Genomic DNA, 16,316 nt, shown 5'->3' on the forward strand with positions numbered 1-16,316 from the left:
GGGAAGAAGTATTACATGGTGTCCGTTGAATTGTATAAGCCACTGCTGTAGTGTCCATGTAGTGCCATCTAACACTGCAGGCTGTGGCAAAAATCGGCAACATACCAATGGTCCATCATACCACGACCTCACAACCCACGACACAACATATATGTAGGCCATAAGAACATGAGGCAAATCTAGAGCTAGTGACATCACCACATCGGGCTCAGTGACATCACTGAATGTGAAACATCTTCATGAACGGGGAAGGGGTTTTCTGACTATCAGGTGACATCAACTGTATGGAGCATAAATGGTTGTCCTTTAGCTGTGGTGAGGGATTGTTGGTCCTTAGCTATGGCCAGGAACAGTTGACCCTTGGCTGTGGTCTGTAATGGTTGGTCCTTGACTGTGGTCTGGAACGGTTGGCCATTGGCTGTAGCCTTCTACGGTTGGCCCTTGGCTGTAGCCTTGTACGGTTGGCCCTTGGCTGTAGCCTTATACGGTTGGCCCTTGGCTGTAGCCTTGTACGGTTGGCCCTTGGCTGTAGCCTTATACGGTTGGCCCTTGGCTGTAGCCTTGTACGGTTGGCCCTTGGCTGTAGCCTTATACGGTTGGCCCTTGGCTGTAGCCTTGTACGGTTGGCCCTTTGCTGTAGCTATGTACTGTTGGCCCTTGGCTTTAGCCTTGTACGGTTGGTCCTTGACTGTAGCCTTGTATGGTTGGCCCTTGGCTGTGCTCTTGTACGATTGGCCCTTGGCTGTAGCCTTGTACGGTTGGCCCTTAGCTGTGGCCTTGTACGGTTGGCCCTTGGCTGTGGCCTTGTACGTTTGGCCCTTGGCTGTAGCCTTGTACGGTTGGCCCTTGGCTGTAGCCTTGTACGGTTGGCCCTTGGCTGTGGCCTATAACAGTTGGCCCTTGGCTGTAGCCTTGTACGGTTGGCCCTTGGCTGTGGCCTATAACGGTTGGCCCTTGGCTGTAGCCTTGTACGGTTGGCCCTTGGCTGTGGCCTTGTACGGTTGGCCCTTGGCTGTGGCCTTGTACGGTTGGCCCTTGGCTGTGGCCTTGTACGGTTGGCCCTCAGGCCCTACCCAAGACGTGAAATATTTTGTGCTTGTGACCTAACATGTATGATTATTTAGCGAGGAGATGGGGACGGGGTAAGAGCACTCACTACTATCTGCTAGAATAGATCTTGGCAGGCGGCAGACGCCGCTGTTATGATGGGCGTAAACACAATTAGTTTCTCGGTTGATAGGACAATAATCCGAGCGCTTCTTGGAATAATTTCTAGTGTATCTGTGTAATGAGCAATTACAAACAAGGGTTTCTGGGCAACAAAAATCCTTTCAATTGGTAAAAAAAAAACACTGCAGCCTGCGGAATAATGTATCATTACAGTCACAGAAATCCTATATCCAAGAGGGAGTCAGACAAATTGCCAAGGCAAGGTTTCACTGACTGTGCTGTGTATTAGGCCATGTGATAAAGAGCAGTGTACAACCGGTAAGAAGGTGCTCCTGGTTCATGAATAGAATACTAGGGCAACAGTGAAGACTGACATGCAGACAGAATAAACGTATTCCATTCGGGGGGTTGCAGAGAACCGTAGGATGACTCAAAACTTGCTAGCCAAAAAAGATTTTTACCTGTACAAGTATTCCCAGATAAGCGACGCCAGATCTTCCGCAGCTTATCTCTCCTCCTTCTTCAAATCTCTCCTTTAAGGGTCCTTGTTTAACTTACCTTGGACCTGGCATGCATGTTACCTCTATGGGCAAATGAAGAGAAGTGGCCGCCAGTCAGGATTAGATGAGTAACGTCCAACCCTTCCCATCTAATAGGAAATGTTAGACTGTCCCCATAGACGTGACATTCTTGTTGGATCAGGATATGCTGCAGCCTTGGCGTCTGTACACACTATGGCGTGTCATTTACTTATGATAATCGTGTCCTATTTACACGTGAAGAGCAGCCAGTAATAATAATTTCTCTGCCCTGCCTGAAAGTCTAGTGAAGTAGTCGGTGCATTGAGACGTCCAGTCAGAAGGATTCTCCGTCTCTCCGGGTCTTATTGATTATACTTGAAATGCCGACTGGTAAGAATAGGACAGAGATTGGTTAAGTTGTAGACAACGCTCCGAGGCTTCCTCCATAGCCGATACAGTAATCTGACAATCGGCTCCACAGTGGCCCGGGTATCACCATCACAGAGAATACCACTGTTGTACTGATATTGAGGAACCCAGGGGTCTCCACCACCCACTTTTTCTACCCAAGATGGTTCTTGCAATGTAGTTAAGTACAAGAGCCAGGAAGTGCCTGCAAAAGTTAGGCCTTTCTTTTATTGGGTTAGGGTCACCAGTCCGCAGTATATCACCCCAGCCCTGCAGATAGATAGGTTAGTGTCACCAGAACCAGCATATCACCCCAGCCCTGCAGATAGATAGGTTACTGTCACCAGAACTTGAATCACATGGCGTTTCCCCTTGTGAATCACTGCCTTCGTTTCTAATATTGCTGTTTTTGTCAATATGCAAATTAGCTCCTTGGAGCATTGCCAAATAAGAAAACTGGCAATATCTCAGCAATGGAGGCAGTGATTTTAACCTATCTATCTGCAGGACTGGGGTTATATGCTGGTTCTGGTGACACTAACCTATCTATCTGCAGGGCTGGGGTGATATGCTGGTTCTGGTGACAGTAACCTATCTATCTGCAGGGCTGGGGTGATATGCTGGGTCTGGTGACAGTAACCTATCTATCTGCAGGGCTGGGGTGATATGCTGGGTCTGGTGACAGTAACCTATCTATCTGCAGGGCTGGGGTGATATGCTGGGTCTGGTGACAGTAACCTATCTGTCTGCAGGACTGGGGTGATATGCTGGGTCTGGTGACAGTAACCTATCTATCTGCAGGGCTGGGGTGATATACTGGGTCTGGTGACAGTAACCTATCTATCTGCAGGGCTGGGGTGATATGCTGGTTCTGGTGACAGTAACCTATCTATCTGCAGGGCTGGGGTGATATACTTGGTCTGGTGACAGTAACCTATCTATCTGCAGGGCTGGGGTGATATGCTGGTTCTGGTGACAGTAACCTATCTATCTGCAGGGCTGGGGTGATATGCTGGTTCTGGTGACAGTAACCTATCTATCTGCAGGGCTGGGGTGATATGCTGGTTCTGGTGACAGTAACCTATCTATCTGCAGGGCTGGGGTGATATGCTGGGTCTGGTGACAGTAACCTATCTATCTGCAGGGCTGGAGTGATATGCTGGGTCTGGTGACAGTAACCTATCTATCTGTAGGGCTGGAGTGATATGCTGGTTCTGGTGACAGTAACCTATCTATCTGCAGGGCTGGGGTGATATGCTGGTTCTGGTGACAGTAACCTATCTATCTGCAGGGCTGGGGTGATATGCTGGGTCTGGTGACAGTAACCTATCTATCTGCAGGGCTGGAGTGATATGCTGGGTCTGGTGACAGTAACCTATCTATCTGTAGGGCTGGAGTGATATGCTGGTTCTGGTGACAGTAACCTATCTATCTGCAGGGCTGGGGTGATATGCTGGGTCTGGTGACAGTAACCTATCTATCTGTAGGGCTGGAGTGATATGCTGGTTCTGGTGACAGTAACCTATCTATCTGCAGGGCTGGGGTGATATGCTGGGTCTGGTGACAGTAACCTATCTATCTGCAGTGCTGGGGTGATATGCTGGTTCTGGTGACAGTAACCTATCTATCTGCAGGGCTGGGGTGATATGCTGGTTCTGGTGACAGTAACCTATCTATCTGCAGGACTGGGGTGATATGCTGGGTCTGGTGACAGTAACCTATCTATCTGTAGGGCTGGAGTGATATGCTGGTTCTGGTTATAGACTTATATTTCTTACATTGTATAATGTCTATGGGTATGTGATTTTTCACGGGCCCATAGACCTTAATGGCTCTGCATACAGTTCATGATTACCACAGGCACCGCATGTCCACAAAATGCAGACATGTGGATAAGGCCAGAGGCATACCTAGAAGCCCCCGGCGCAAAATCTGTAAAGGGGCCGGATCTTTAGGGGCCCCCTCAGGGTCTAGAGCCCGGTAGTGACTGCTACCGCTGCACCCCTTATAGCTACGCCTGAATAAGACCTGAGGCCTAGACTGGTTTACAAGTGACCAAAATTGGAATATATAGCCAGACAAAAATTCTGGCCTGCGGCCTCAGCTGGCAGATTCTTCATGGTCCATCTCTGTGGAGGAGACATCTGGCCGATAACAGAGAACAATAGACTGCTGAGCGAGAGGAGATGAGCCGGACTTCGGCTTGTTTCTTATTTGGTAAAATAAGATGCCATCTACTGCCACTTCCTAAACCGCAGGAGTAATTAAAAGCATCGCCGCCTCGCTGAGAGGCCGGAGGGCTTCGTGAAACGAGCAGCCGCCTACAATGGGCATTACCTGGCGTGCCAGTCTGTGCTGTGTGTGATATCTGCAGGCACAGCTGTGCCCCCGCCGCGTGTGTGAGCGCTCCGGATAATATCGGTGTCACACCGCTGCCCAGCCTCCCCATTAATATCTTGGTGTTAATTACATAATTGTGACAGGGTTGTGTAATTATCTGTTATGAATCGCCTTCATCTGGGAGAGTAAACAAGGAGGCTCGTTAATCAGGTCTCGTTAAGCGCCGGACAGCCCCCTGCACGTACAGGCACAACCTCTGCCATGTCTGCTCCGCGCTACCTGCAGGGAATGGCCACCATCGCCGGCCGCAGGCCTCATTGTAGTTCATATTATAGATTTACGCAGTTGGAATAGATATGTACGCCGGTTTGTCCTGGGACTTGTAGTCGGCCGCCAGAGAATGTGTGTGTATTTAATAATGTGGGCCTTGTTCGGCCTCATTCTCTTTATGATGGATTAGTTGACGGATCCTGTTCCCCAGCTACCCCTTTAGGTGAGAATTTAAAGGGGTAATACAGGATGAGGCCATCAAAGGTTAATCTATGGGGTGTCCAACTCCCGGAACCCTTCACAGATGCAGCAAAACTCTTGTGGCTAGTACCGACTCCTGTGTATGTGCGTCCTTGGCAGTAGTGTCATATTGGGTCCCCTGACTACAATGATTTTCGTTTGGTTACCCAGATCACCAAGCCCCCCTTCCCTAAGCCCAGTAGGACCCAGTCTCTATGCTGGGTGCTTACACAAGGCCTGTTGGTACTGACACAAAGTTCTGTTTGAATTTGGACTGAGCTGCAGTACCTGACACATCCATATGGAAAAGATGGCGCTATGCAATGTTGGGAATATGTCTGATCAGAGGGGGAGCTAGAAGTGCCCCATTTAGGTTAAATCATGGAACACCCCTTCACTTTCAATGATATCTTCTGTGCTTTTTGGAATAAAATAGTGACCAGTCTCCTATGTCCTAATATTCTTGTACCCTAAAGCTACACGTCTTGTTTGAGTCTGTGAAAAACATAGCGGACATCACGTGGGATAGTATCTGTGAGCCGTCCATCTTCTTCCTGGACCCTATCACTTCAACGTATGAGACTGAGCCACAATATGACTTGCTCTTCGTTTTGTGGCTCAGTCATATGGACCCGGTGGTAGTCCCGGTCGTGTATAGGTCCATAGATACAACACGCTGACGAGAACGCCTTTGTGTGCATGAGGCCTAGAATTGTTGTAGCCTTCATGACTGCGGTGCGGCTCCGAGGCCTTCATCAGTCTGACATCTGCTGCGTACACGGTGAACCCGGGGCCCACGACACAGCTGTCACACGAGGGTCACGGAGACTTCAAACACCAAAACCAGAATGAATGAGCTATTCACACGACCAAGTACTTTGTGCATCAAAAAAATAGGACATGTCTATTTCTGTTCACCGATTGAATGGTCGGGTCAGGTCGGTCTTTGACTCAGGATAATCCGGCCCGGAACCGTTCCATAACCTTCCATTTCAAAAGACGGCGAGAACGGACTATAAGACGTCGAGAACGGACTATAAGACGTCGAGAACGGACTATAAGACGTCGAGAACGGACTATAAGACGTCTGTAACCAGAGGTGTAAGCTCCTGGGCCCCTGTGCAAAATCTGTACCGGGCCCCCCTACTGTAACATATTGGCTATACTACTGGTTTCCTCATGTTGGGAAGAGTCTCCTTACAGGCACCCTAAGGGCTAGTTCACACGTGAACTGCCCGCGCGGGTTTTGACAGAGAGAGAGACGCGGCGAGCCACGTCTCTCTCTTGTCAAAACCCGCCCGCCGCGACCATTGCTGTCGCGGCTTAACCCTCTGCTGTCGGCTCAAATGAATGAGCCGACATAGGAGGGAGCTGCCGGGGGCAGAAGCCGCGCGGCTGAGCCTGCGCGGCTTCCGCCTGAAGAAAGGACATGTCCTTTCTTTTCGCCGCTAGCAGCAGCTCGCCGCTAGCGGAGAACAGAAGCCCGGCGGTCTCCATAGACCACCATTATAAGGGGAGGTTTTGGACGCGAAATCCGCTGTCAAAAACCTCCCCTTATACTCACGTGTGAACTAGCCCTTAGACTCTTGGACCGCGACTGTACCCCCTCAAGTACGCCCCAGTCTATAACTTGGTGCCAAATTATTGGAAGTGTACTGTATGTGATAATGTATATATCGAGTATTGCGATACTGTATACTGCTAGGGTTGACAGTTCTGTAGACTTGTAGTAAATTTCGGCCTACGTGGGAAATCCCAACGCTGGAATATCTGTTATATATATACTGAGACGTATGTCCTACGGTATATCATATCTACTCAGGAAATCTAGTGTTCGGCCATATTTCCGAAGGCTTAGCACTTCCTGTCAGCTGCGCCATGTTGGACGCCATGTATAGACGGCCCCCCTTTTGTGTATATAAAGTCTTCCCCCTCCCCCGGCTATGCCCCCAGTCTTCTGCCCCTTCCTCCTTCACGCCTTTCCCTATTTCTCCCCATTTTGTAGGACACCCCCCCCCCCCCCCGGGTTGCTATGGCAGCCATGTTTCCTCTGCTGTTGCTGTGGCGGGAGAAAAGGTCGTCGCTAGGTCGTCTCCACAGCGACGGTGGCTGGGAGCCTCTGCTTGTCTGAGAGAGCGGATTGGCTGAGAGGGGGGAAGGGCTGGAAAGACAGGAAACGCTGCACGGATGGAGCGAATGTGCTCAGGGTGAAGTCGCACACTTCTCCGTAATATAGACACGATCGCCCCGCTCTTATACTTTATACAACGCAGATTTGAAGTGTACAAGACCAGGGCAGGGGGTGTACGCCACAGGCGGGCCTTACCCTATGCACATCGAAAGGGTATTTGCAGAATAGAGTCTCCATCTGGTGCGCTGTCAGAGCATGCTGGGAGTTGTAGTTGTAGGACCAGTGGTGGCGTATAGCATGCACAGGGCTGGGGACAACTACAAATACATTTTTGAAGCCAACTATTGTCCTCGCCACCTCCGATAAAAAAAATTCTATCTATATGAAAATTTTCCTTTACGTTCCGATGACTCGTGCCCTGTAAGCGGAGGCGTAAAGAACCTTTTAGGTTTCCGAATAATTCCGGCCTCCGTTTCCCAGGGCTAAGCTCGTTCTGTGCATTTGTGTTGTGTCCTCGGTGAGTTTTATTGGTTTCTTGGCACCGCCACTTCCTGGATTCCTGGGTTTTGTGCCAGCCACTTAATAAAAACACGTAATGAAATCATCAGATTAAGTATTTGATATTAAATTTGTATTATTCCATCCAAAACGCAAAAACATCCACAAGCCCCGGCAGACTGCGGTGCAGGAGGATCTCTCGTCTTCCAGTCAGGAGGATTGGAGATCCATATAATCCCCTTTATACGGTCCTAAGGGCTGTGTGTCTGACACTGTATGGATGGTGGTGACGCCAGTATACGGTATATGTTGTACATACATGTAGTAACCTGCCTGTTGTATTACGCCTCAACTATTCCAGATACACCCACAATATGAAATCAGTCTCGGAGCGCACCAAGTATTTGGCATATTCCTGGCCATTGTTATTTTTTTCCCTCCTGTTCCTTGACAAATCGCTCAAGTGTGACACCATCAGACTCCCTCATTGTCTAACCAACACCCACTACTGCTCATGTGAAAGGTCCAGTCCACTTTTTGCAACGTAGCGACCTACTGTACAATGACCAGTGTTTTTCCTTCTCTTCCCAGGTCTCAGCATCCGAAACAACCAAGAAGAAGAGCCTGTCGACCCCCAGTTAATGCGCTTGGACAATATGTTGTTGGCGGAAGGAGTGGCAGGACCAGAAAAGGGAGGAGGATCCGCGGCGGCGGCTGCAGCCGCTGCGGCGTCCGGTGGGGTTTCTCCCGATAACTCTATAGAACACTCAGACTACAGGAACAAACTTTCCCAAATCAGGCAAATTTACCACGCAGAATTGGAAAAGTACGAGCAGGTGAGGTGGATGACGTCTAGGATGAAGTAAGAGAAGAGGCGACATTTTTGGAATAGTTTTTGAATTTTTCTTTTACCCCCTTTTGTTTCCCAGGCATGTAATGAGTTCACCACACACGTCATGAACCTTTTAAGGGAACAGAGTCGAACCAGACCCATCTCCCCCAAAGAGATCGAGAGGATGGTCGGGATTATCCACAGAAAGTTTAGTTCGATCCAGATGCAGCTCAAGCAGTCCACATGTGAAGCGGTCATGATCCTTCGATCTCGGTTCTTAGATGCAAGGTAGGTGGGGGGTGTAGGATTCGTAGACACAAAATGTGGACATATGTGAAGGGCAGTAAACGGGCTGTTCTTGGAGGTGTTCGGAAGTATTTGATACAGTTCTAACTTTTTAAACTTTTAGACGAAAGAGGAGGAACTTTAGTAAACAGGCGACGGAAGTCCTCAACGAATACTTCTACTCACACCTCAGTAACCCCTACCCTAGTGAAGAGGCAAAAGAGGAACTCGCAAAGAAGTGCGGTATCACTGTATCACAGGTAAATAATGTCACTGCTCAATAGTCTCATGTAGGGTTTGGAGTAATTCTGGGGGAAATGGTAAGAATCAATTTTCCAATCAATTTTTTTTGATGGCTGACCTAGAACGGTTTCCAAATACAGGATATACAGTGTGCATTGTGTACCGCGTTTCCATTTTACAGGTCTCCAATTGGTTTGGGAATAAGAGAATAAGGTACAAGAAAAACATCGGAAAATTCCAAGAGGAGGCCAACATCTACGCAGTGAAGACCGCAGTTACTGTAACGCAGGGAGGCCACAGTGGAGCCAATTCTCCAACAACCCCAACATCTGCCGGTAGGTCATCCTAAATGTTCCTGGGCAAGTATGGGGGACTGTTCATCAGGATGTACTCCATGTAAAATGTTATTAGGTAAAACACACTCTATAAAATAGTCATCTTACACCTGGGTGGTTAGTTAACTGAGCCGTAACTTTAGGCTGCAGTCCCATCTAACTACTGTTCTTTGTTCCTTTTCTACTTTTCCATTCTGTCATTTCCATTCCAATTCTTCTTCTTCTTCTTCCTCCTTACTTGTTCTTTGTAAACCATACACACTTGCATATCTAAACCTCCAATTCTGTACCCATCCCCAATGGTCGGACCTTTATGGAAAATCCACGTTCCTCCAAAATTCTCAAAAACCAATGCTTTATCCATGTCTACTCCTTGAACTCCATCCCTTCACCTCTCGTTGACTCTCCATTTATCCACATTCCATCCTGTTACTTCGTCTTATCCTTGGCCTCCTTGTATACTGGGACCTCCACCATTTTTCCTTCCTTCATCTCCTGTCTTGCTCCACCACTGTGTCCCTTCAATCTTCTATATTTTCTCCTCTATCTCGTTCTTCTCTCAGGTTCTGGTGGCTCATTCAACTTGTCTGGATCTAATGACATGTTCATGGCGATGCAGGGCTTAAACGGGGATTCTTACCCCCCCTCACAGGTCAGTTTTAGGTCCCCTTACCCGCTATTATTATTTTTGTTTGTTTTCATCGCTCTATACATAATCTGCTCAGTATTCTCCATCGTGTACACTTCTTCTCCTGTTTGTCATCCAGGTGTATTTTTTCCCCATCACACTTTTATTTTTTATTTTTTTAATTCTTCTCCACATCTTATTTGCTTGACTTTTTTGTTTCTTTTTGTTCTTAACTTTTCCCTCAACCTGTACTCTATATTTTCCTTGAAGGTGGAGTCCTTGCGTCACACGATGGGTCCTGGTTACAGTGACAGTTTATCGGCAAATCAAATGTACAGCCCTCGGGAGATTCGGGTAAGACTATAGATGGGCTTCAAGAATGTCTCCATCTTTCTGGATAGTGTAATGTTTTTGTATTTCCAACATCTTCTTTACTTTCATTGTTTTTAGGCCAATGGAGGGTGGCAAGAGGCAGTCACCCCCTCCTCTGTCACTTCCCCAACAGAAGGACCAGGCAGTGTACACTCTGACACCTCTAACTGAGCACTCTCCTCCTCTCGATGCTTCTCCCCCGACACCCCTCCAACAAACTATGGTTTGTCCATGAACTGAACTCTGTAACTTGGGTCAAACAGGACAGAGAGTGTGGGAACTCTCTCTCCGTCCCTTCCTACTTTCACCCAAGCTTCCTCTCACCACTTTCTTGAAGTGGGCATCTGTGATTCAGTAAAGAGCTAGCTGGACAACCCCATGATGTCATCCTCTTATCGACGGTGTGCCGAAGCAGGAGATATACCCTTCCACGGGATGGTACTGTGGTCTTCAAATACACCAAAAAAAAGGTGGTGGCTCATTCCTTTGGCCATTTTAACAGAAGTGGGAAGGATCAAGAAGACTAAAAGTGGTCATCTTAGTAGAAAATGGTGACTTCCTGTTTCGGGAGGAAATGGACATTAAAATATCATCCTGCTTGAATGGTATCCACCAAACTGGGGTGGACCATTATGAATGTATTACACAACCCTATCTTCACGGGCTGGAGAAACCTATGTAAAAAATTCTTAGAAAAATTGGTAGATGGTGGGGGCATCCAGTCCAAGTAAAGAGGAGGTGGAAGAGGGGAGTTGCTAGTAGGGGGTCAAACAAAGGAAAAGAGTGGAGTATAGAGGGAAAACGACACCGGTTACAAATCGTGGCAAACCTAAGAGACAAAAAGGATTAAACAAAAGCGAGGGAAGGAGATGGTGCGGAGAAGCAAAACGAGGAGGAGCGACACGAATACAGGCGTCACACAAACAAACAAAAAGTCCGGAAAATACAAAAAGAGCTACAAAGAGGAGGGAAAGCAACAAGTAAAAAAGACTTTAATTCTCCTCGCTCCTTCCCTCCAAAGTCTACCCAGAATCCTTTGAGGCTCAGCCAATCAAAGAACAGCGTTATTACCTCATAGCGGCTCACATAACCAATAGAGAAGACTTTTTTCTTTTTTGTTTTTTTTCGGAGTTTTCTTTTTGTTCACGCGTTCGCAAGTTTGACTACCTCCAAAGGGAAAAAAAATAAAATTATATATATCTCTCACTTCTGCACGGGGGGTGGCAGTGAGGTGTGTGAGAATTTTGTCTCCCTCTAATCCCCCTTCACTCCCCCCCCCTTATTTTTTAATTTCTATTTTTCGGGGTGCTGGGTTGCAAATATGGTTGGTTTTAGAAAATTTTGTGTTTTTTGGGGAGGGATGTCTTTTATTTTTCTTATTGCTTTTTGGAGAAAAAGTTACAGAACTGGAGAGGGGGGGGGTTACATGTGTGTTGGTGTACATATATATTAAACTACATTCGTGGGTATGAGGCGAGTGTGAACGAATGCTTAGGGGTGAACGTGTACTTGTGTAGACGCGACTGTATCGTTACGCTCTAAAGATACACACCGGTACGGTACGTCACCTAATACAGAGAGAATAGAGAGTGGAAGAACATTTATGGAGACTACTGAGCAGGACTGATGTGCTGTGACCTGTGATATGATGGCTCTTTTTGGAGACATCAGCATACTATTCTTCTCAGGGAGATACTGCAGTATTGACATCGGAGAGTCATCCCGTTTTCCCCCCAGTTATGTGGCCATGTTGAATTTATGGAGGGAGGAAACATTCAGACCCCTCTGGAGGAGAAACAAAGGACCGGATATGTTAAACCCTCGATACACATTGACATTAGTTGGTGCCCAAACGTTGGGCAGTTACAGTGCCTGGTCCAACAACCTACATACATGTAACTATACCTCGAACATGTGAGGACACCCCAAAAATTTTTATAGACAGGTATATCAAATTTTCCATCAGGTTGGCGGTTGTGGAATGTAGTTGTCGGTCAATGAAACTGTTATTCGAGACATTTACTCCTTCTTTGAGGTCCATTTGACCTCCTTTGGCTATGCTGGATTCAATGAATGCTTTAGTAGACCCTTTGATATACTACTCATGTGGGGTCAGCTATGGACAAGACATCCACGTACACATTCAAATACTAATCCACTCTTAGGGCGGGTTCACACCTGCGCCCGGTCTCTGCGTTCGAGTTTCCATCTTCTGCTGAGAGAAACTGGACAGGGGACGGAAACCCAGGGGTCAGTTTTCAAACCCATGTTCCATTCAAAACCGTGTGTTTTTTATGTAGATTGTAAGCCTGACATACAGCTCACAATGTACTTTTTTTTTTTTCCTATGAGTATGTTTTTGGAGTTTGGGATGGAAATCCATGCAAACACGGGGAGAACATACAAACTCCTTGCAGATGTTTTTTTGCCCTTGGCAGGATTCGTACCAAGGACTCCAGCGCTGCAAGGCTGCAGTGCTAACCACTGAGCCACCGTGTGGCCCCCTGAGACCGTTTTTTTGTTTTTGTTTTTTTTTTAACTGGATAAATTGGTCTCACCGCGGAGAGGCAGAAAACGCTCATGGGTGGTCACTTTGCAAACCCATTCAAGTGAATGTGTTTGAAAACTGATCACTGGGTTTCCATCCTTTCTCCAGTTTCTCTACAGAAGACTGAAACCCGGGCGCAGGTGTGAACCCACCCTTAGTCCTTGTACCCTACTTATGGACGTCAAACCTGACATTGAGGTCTGAAATCTTACTGGGGTCTCTTTATAAAAAGAGAATGGATGTGGCCGTAGAAGTCTTGGCCTAAGTTGACTTCAGTTGGACAACCAGCAGTTGGTTTGATCCTAGGAGGACAATGGGTTCAGTTAGTGCTAGGAGACCTTTAGTGACCATACACGGTCAACTCGGTCAGCAATGGTTTCTCAAGGACCAAATAATACGTACTGTAGAGTGCCTGAAGGATATGAAATACATCAAGATTCGGTCGCTGGCACCGCCATGGGGCCAGATCGTTTGTAGGATGAGCTGCTACCCCGTTGGGTACATCTGGCCATACACATTTCAGTAATGTCAGCCAATTTCAACAGGACTGTCTGACTAATGTGTTTGGTGGAAATTCGGCCCATCCTCAATGTCAGATGTTCGAGGGAAAGAAGGATCAGGCTTATGAATATCTATATGCCCAATCCTTTTGTTCTCATTGGCGATAAGCCAGCACCAGAAGTGTTTGGCAGCGGCCTACTCCTCTTTCCCTATTCGGAAAACACATGCACGCTCAGTCCAGCCAGTAAGGACAAGTTACGCGGTAGGACTTCTGGAAATGTCAAGTAACTTCTGGCACCACATGCAATGGAGGCCTCCATTTTGTTGGCCATACAGCCTCAATGACACAGATATTTATGACCCGCACGGTCCTTGCTGCCAGTGACTTGTGCTGTATTGTCATGGGCTAGGGCTGCCTCCATGACTGTATAGGTGAGCACGTTCCGGGATGGTCAGTGTAGGATACGAGTCTGCGTGTCTGTATACAGGGCAGGGTATATCTGGGTGTGTATGTGTGTTTTGTAGGCTGAGTGTGTACGTACACACAACCCCCTCTCCCCCTGTACTCTCGGCTCAGGCCTGGACTCTGGGCCATAGGACGCCATGTTTAGGGGAGACATTGTGTTGAGTGTATTATCATTATTACTTTCTGCCCCTCCCTGTTTTTTTTGTTGGGGGTCTCTTCTTGGTTTCTTTCGATTGTTATTTTTGGGGGGGGGGGTTTTTAGAATCAGATTTTTTTTTTTCTTTCACATTTATTAAAAGGAATCACTAAGAAACTGCGTCTCCGTCTCCTCTGTTCCTAACCCCCCCCCCCCCCCCCGACATTCTCCGGACCCCATTATTTAACTTTGTCACGAGGAATCACACAAAATCTTCTTTTATTTCTTCTCCTTGGTCGATCTCGCACCCCCCTCCCATTTTCTCCATCTCTGTCAGTCCCTCTGTTTATTCGCCTCCCGTCCCCCCCCCCCCCCCTCCTCCCTGTATCTTCTAATGATTTTAGAAATTGCCTCCCCGGTTTCCATGGCAACTGTCACTGTCTTTAGATTCCTTTGTATAAGAGCACCCCTCCCCTCCTATTAACCCCTTCCGCGCTGTAGACTCCTTGACTGCTGCATAAGTCGCCATTGCCTCGACCTGTCTGTTCATGTAGCGTGCACTACGGGTGCATAATGCGTACCGTGTCGTAATATTAATACGTGTGTTAACAAGAGAGGCCGGAGCCGGGATGATGTAAGGGATGGGGGCCGGATTTGTAAGCGATCCCCCCCCTCTACCCCAAAACTCTCTATATGGAAGGGCTATTGTGGTAAAGTTAGAAACTGTTGCCCTGGGCAGCAAAGACAAAACCGGTCAACCCGACGTCTTGGTTTTTTTTAGGATAAGGAGGCGGCGGATGGATTTAGTCTTATTCTGGTCACACGCTGCGTAAACTGCAGAGATATCGGACGGCGGGCCGCTAGGACCTGCCCTGTGGCCTCCAGGAAATTTGATTAAAATCAATGAGATCAATATTAGACATATTGGAAAATGGCGCTTTCATTGACCACAGATGGCTGCTGCGGAAATCGATCAGATCTCAGCAGACGAGATAGTAATTGCTGCTGAAAGATGAATGAAGATGGCCGACCCTGGACTGACCGCACCACAAAGCCCCTGAGACATCAGGAGATGGCCGGCCGTGTGGCCTGAGCGCTCACATATTGTCCTGCGATGATAGATAGATTACTGTCACCAGAACCAGCATATCACCCCCAGCCCTGCAGATAGATAGGTTACTGTCACCAGAACCAGCATATCACCCCAGCCCTGCAGATAGATAGGTTACTGTCACCAGACCCAGCCTATCACCCCAGCCCTGCAGATAGATAGGTTACTGTCACCAGAACCAGCATATAACCCCAGCCCTGCAGATAGATAGGTTACTGTCACCAGAACCAGCATATCACCCCAGCCCTGCAGATAGATAGGTTACTGTCACCAGAACCAGCATATCACCCCAGCCCTGCAGATAGATAGGTTACTGTCACCAGACCCAGCATATCACCCCAGCCCTGCAGATAGATAGGTTACTGTCACCAGAACCAGCATATCACCCCAGCCCTGCAAATAGATAGGTTACTGTCACCAGACCCAGCATATCACCCCAGCCCTGCAGATAGATAGGTTACTATCACCAGTACCAGCATATCACCCCAGCCCTGCAGATAGATAGGTTACTGTCACCAGAACCAGCATATCACCCCAGCCCTGCAGATAGATAGGTTACTGACACCAGAACCAGCATATCACCCCAGCCCTGTAGATAGATAGGTTACTATCACCAGAACCAGCATATCACCCCAGCCCTGCAGATAGATAGGTTACTGTCACCAGAACCAGCATATCACCCCAGCCCTGCAGATAGATAGGTTACTGTCACCAGAACCAGCATATCACCCCAGCCCTGCAGATAGATAGGTTACTATCACCAGTACCAGCATATCACCCCAGCCCTGCAGATAGATAGGTTACTGTCACCAGAACCAGCATATCACTCCCCAACCCTGCAGATAGATAGGTTACTGTCACCAGAACCAGCATATCACCCCAGCCCTGCAGATAGATAGGTTACTATAACCAGTACCAGCATATCACCCCAGTCCTGCAGATAGATAGGTTACTGTCACCAGAACCAGCATATCACCCCCCAACCCTGCAGATAGATAGGTTACTGTCACCAGAACCAGCATATCACCCCAGCCCTGCAGATAGATAGGTTACTGTCACCAGAACCAGCATATCACCCCAGCCCTGCAGATAGATAGGTTACTGTCACCAGAACCAGCATATCACTCCAGCCCTGCAGATAGATAGGTTACTGTCACCAGAACCAGCACATCACCCCAGTCCTGCAGATAGATAGGTTAGTGTCACCAGAACCAGCATATCACCCCAGCCCTGCAGATAGATAGGTTACTGTCACCAGACCCAGCATATCACCCCAGCCCT

General features: G+C 47.9%; 1 protein-coding gene across 5 annotated transcripts in view; it reads left to right on the forward strand.

Annotated features, from left to right (window-relative positions):
- The window catches only part of PBX2 (PBX homeobox 2), a 28,629-nt gene extending 15,365 nt beyond the window's left edge, over window positions 1-13,264 (forward strand). For 3 of the 5 annotated variants that reach the window (XM_075259318.1, XM_075259320.1, XM_075259319.1), the window contains exons 3-9: window positions 8,170-8,414; window positions 8,508-8,698; window positions 8,820-8,955; window positions 9,120-9,273; window positions 9,837-9,925; window positions 10,172-10,255; window positions 10,352-13,264. In XM_075259318.1, coding sequence (XP_075115419.1) covers window positions 8,170-8,414; window positions 8,508-8,698; window positions 8,820-8,955; window positions 9,120-9,273; window positions 9,837-9,925; window positions 10,172-10,255; window positions 10,352-10,444 — 992 coding nt within the window. In that variant the 3' untranslated portion in view covers window positions 10,445-13,264. The remainder of the gene's footprint in view (window positions 1-8,169; window positions 8,415-8,507; window positions 8,699-8,819; window positions 8,956-9,119; window positions 9,274-9,836; window positions 9,926-10,171; window positions 10,256-10,351) is intronic. The other 2 variants (XM_075259323.1, XM_075259321.1) reach the window with 2 other exon arrangements.
- The last annotated feature ends 3,052 nt before the right edge of the window (window positions 13,265-16,316 follow it).

The sequence above is a fragment of the Leptodactylus fuscus genome, chromosome 11, assembly GCF_031893055.1.
Source record: "Leptodactylus fuscus isolate aLepFus1 chromosome 11, aLepFus1.hap2, whole genome shotgun sequence".
In the NCBI taxonomy this organism is placed as follows: domain Eukaryota; kingdom Metazoa; phylum Chordata; class Amphibia; order Anura; family Leptodactylidae; genus Leptodactylus; species Leptodactylus fuscus.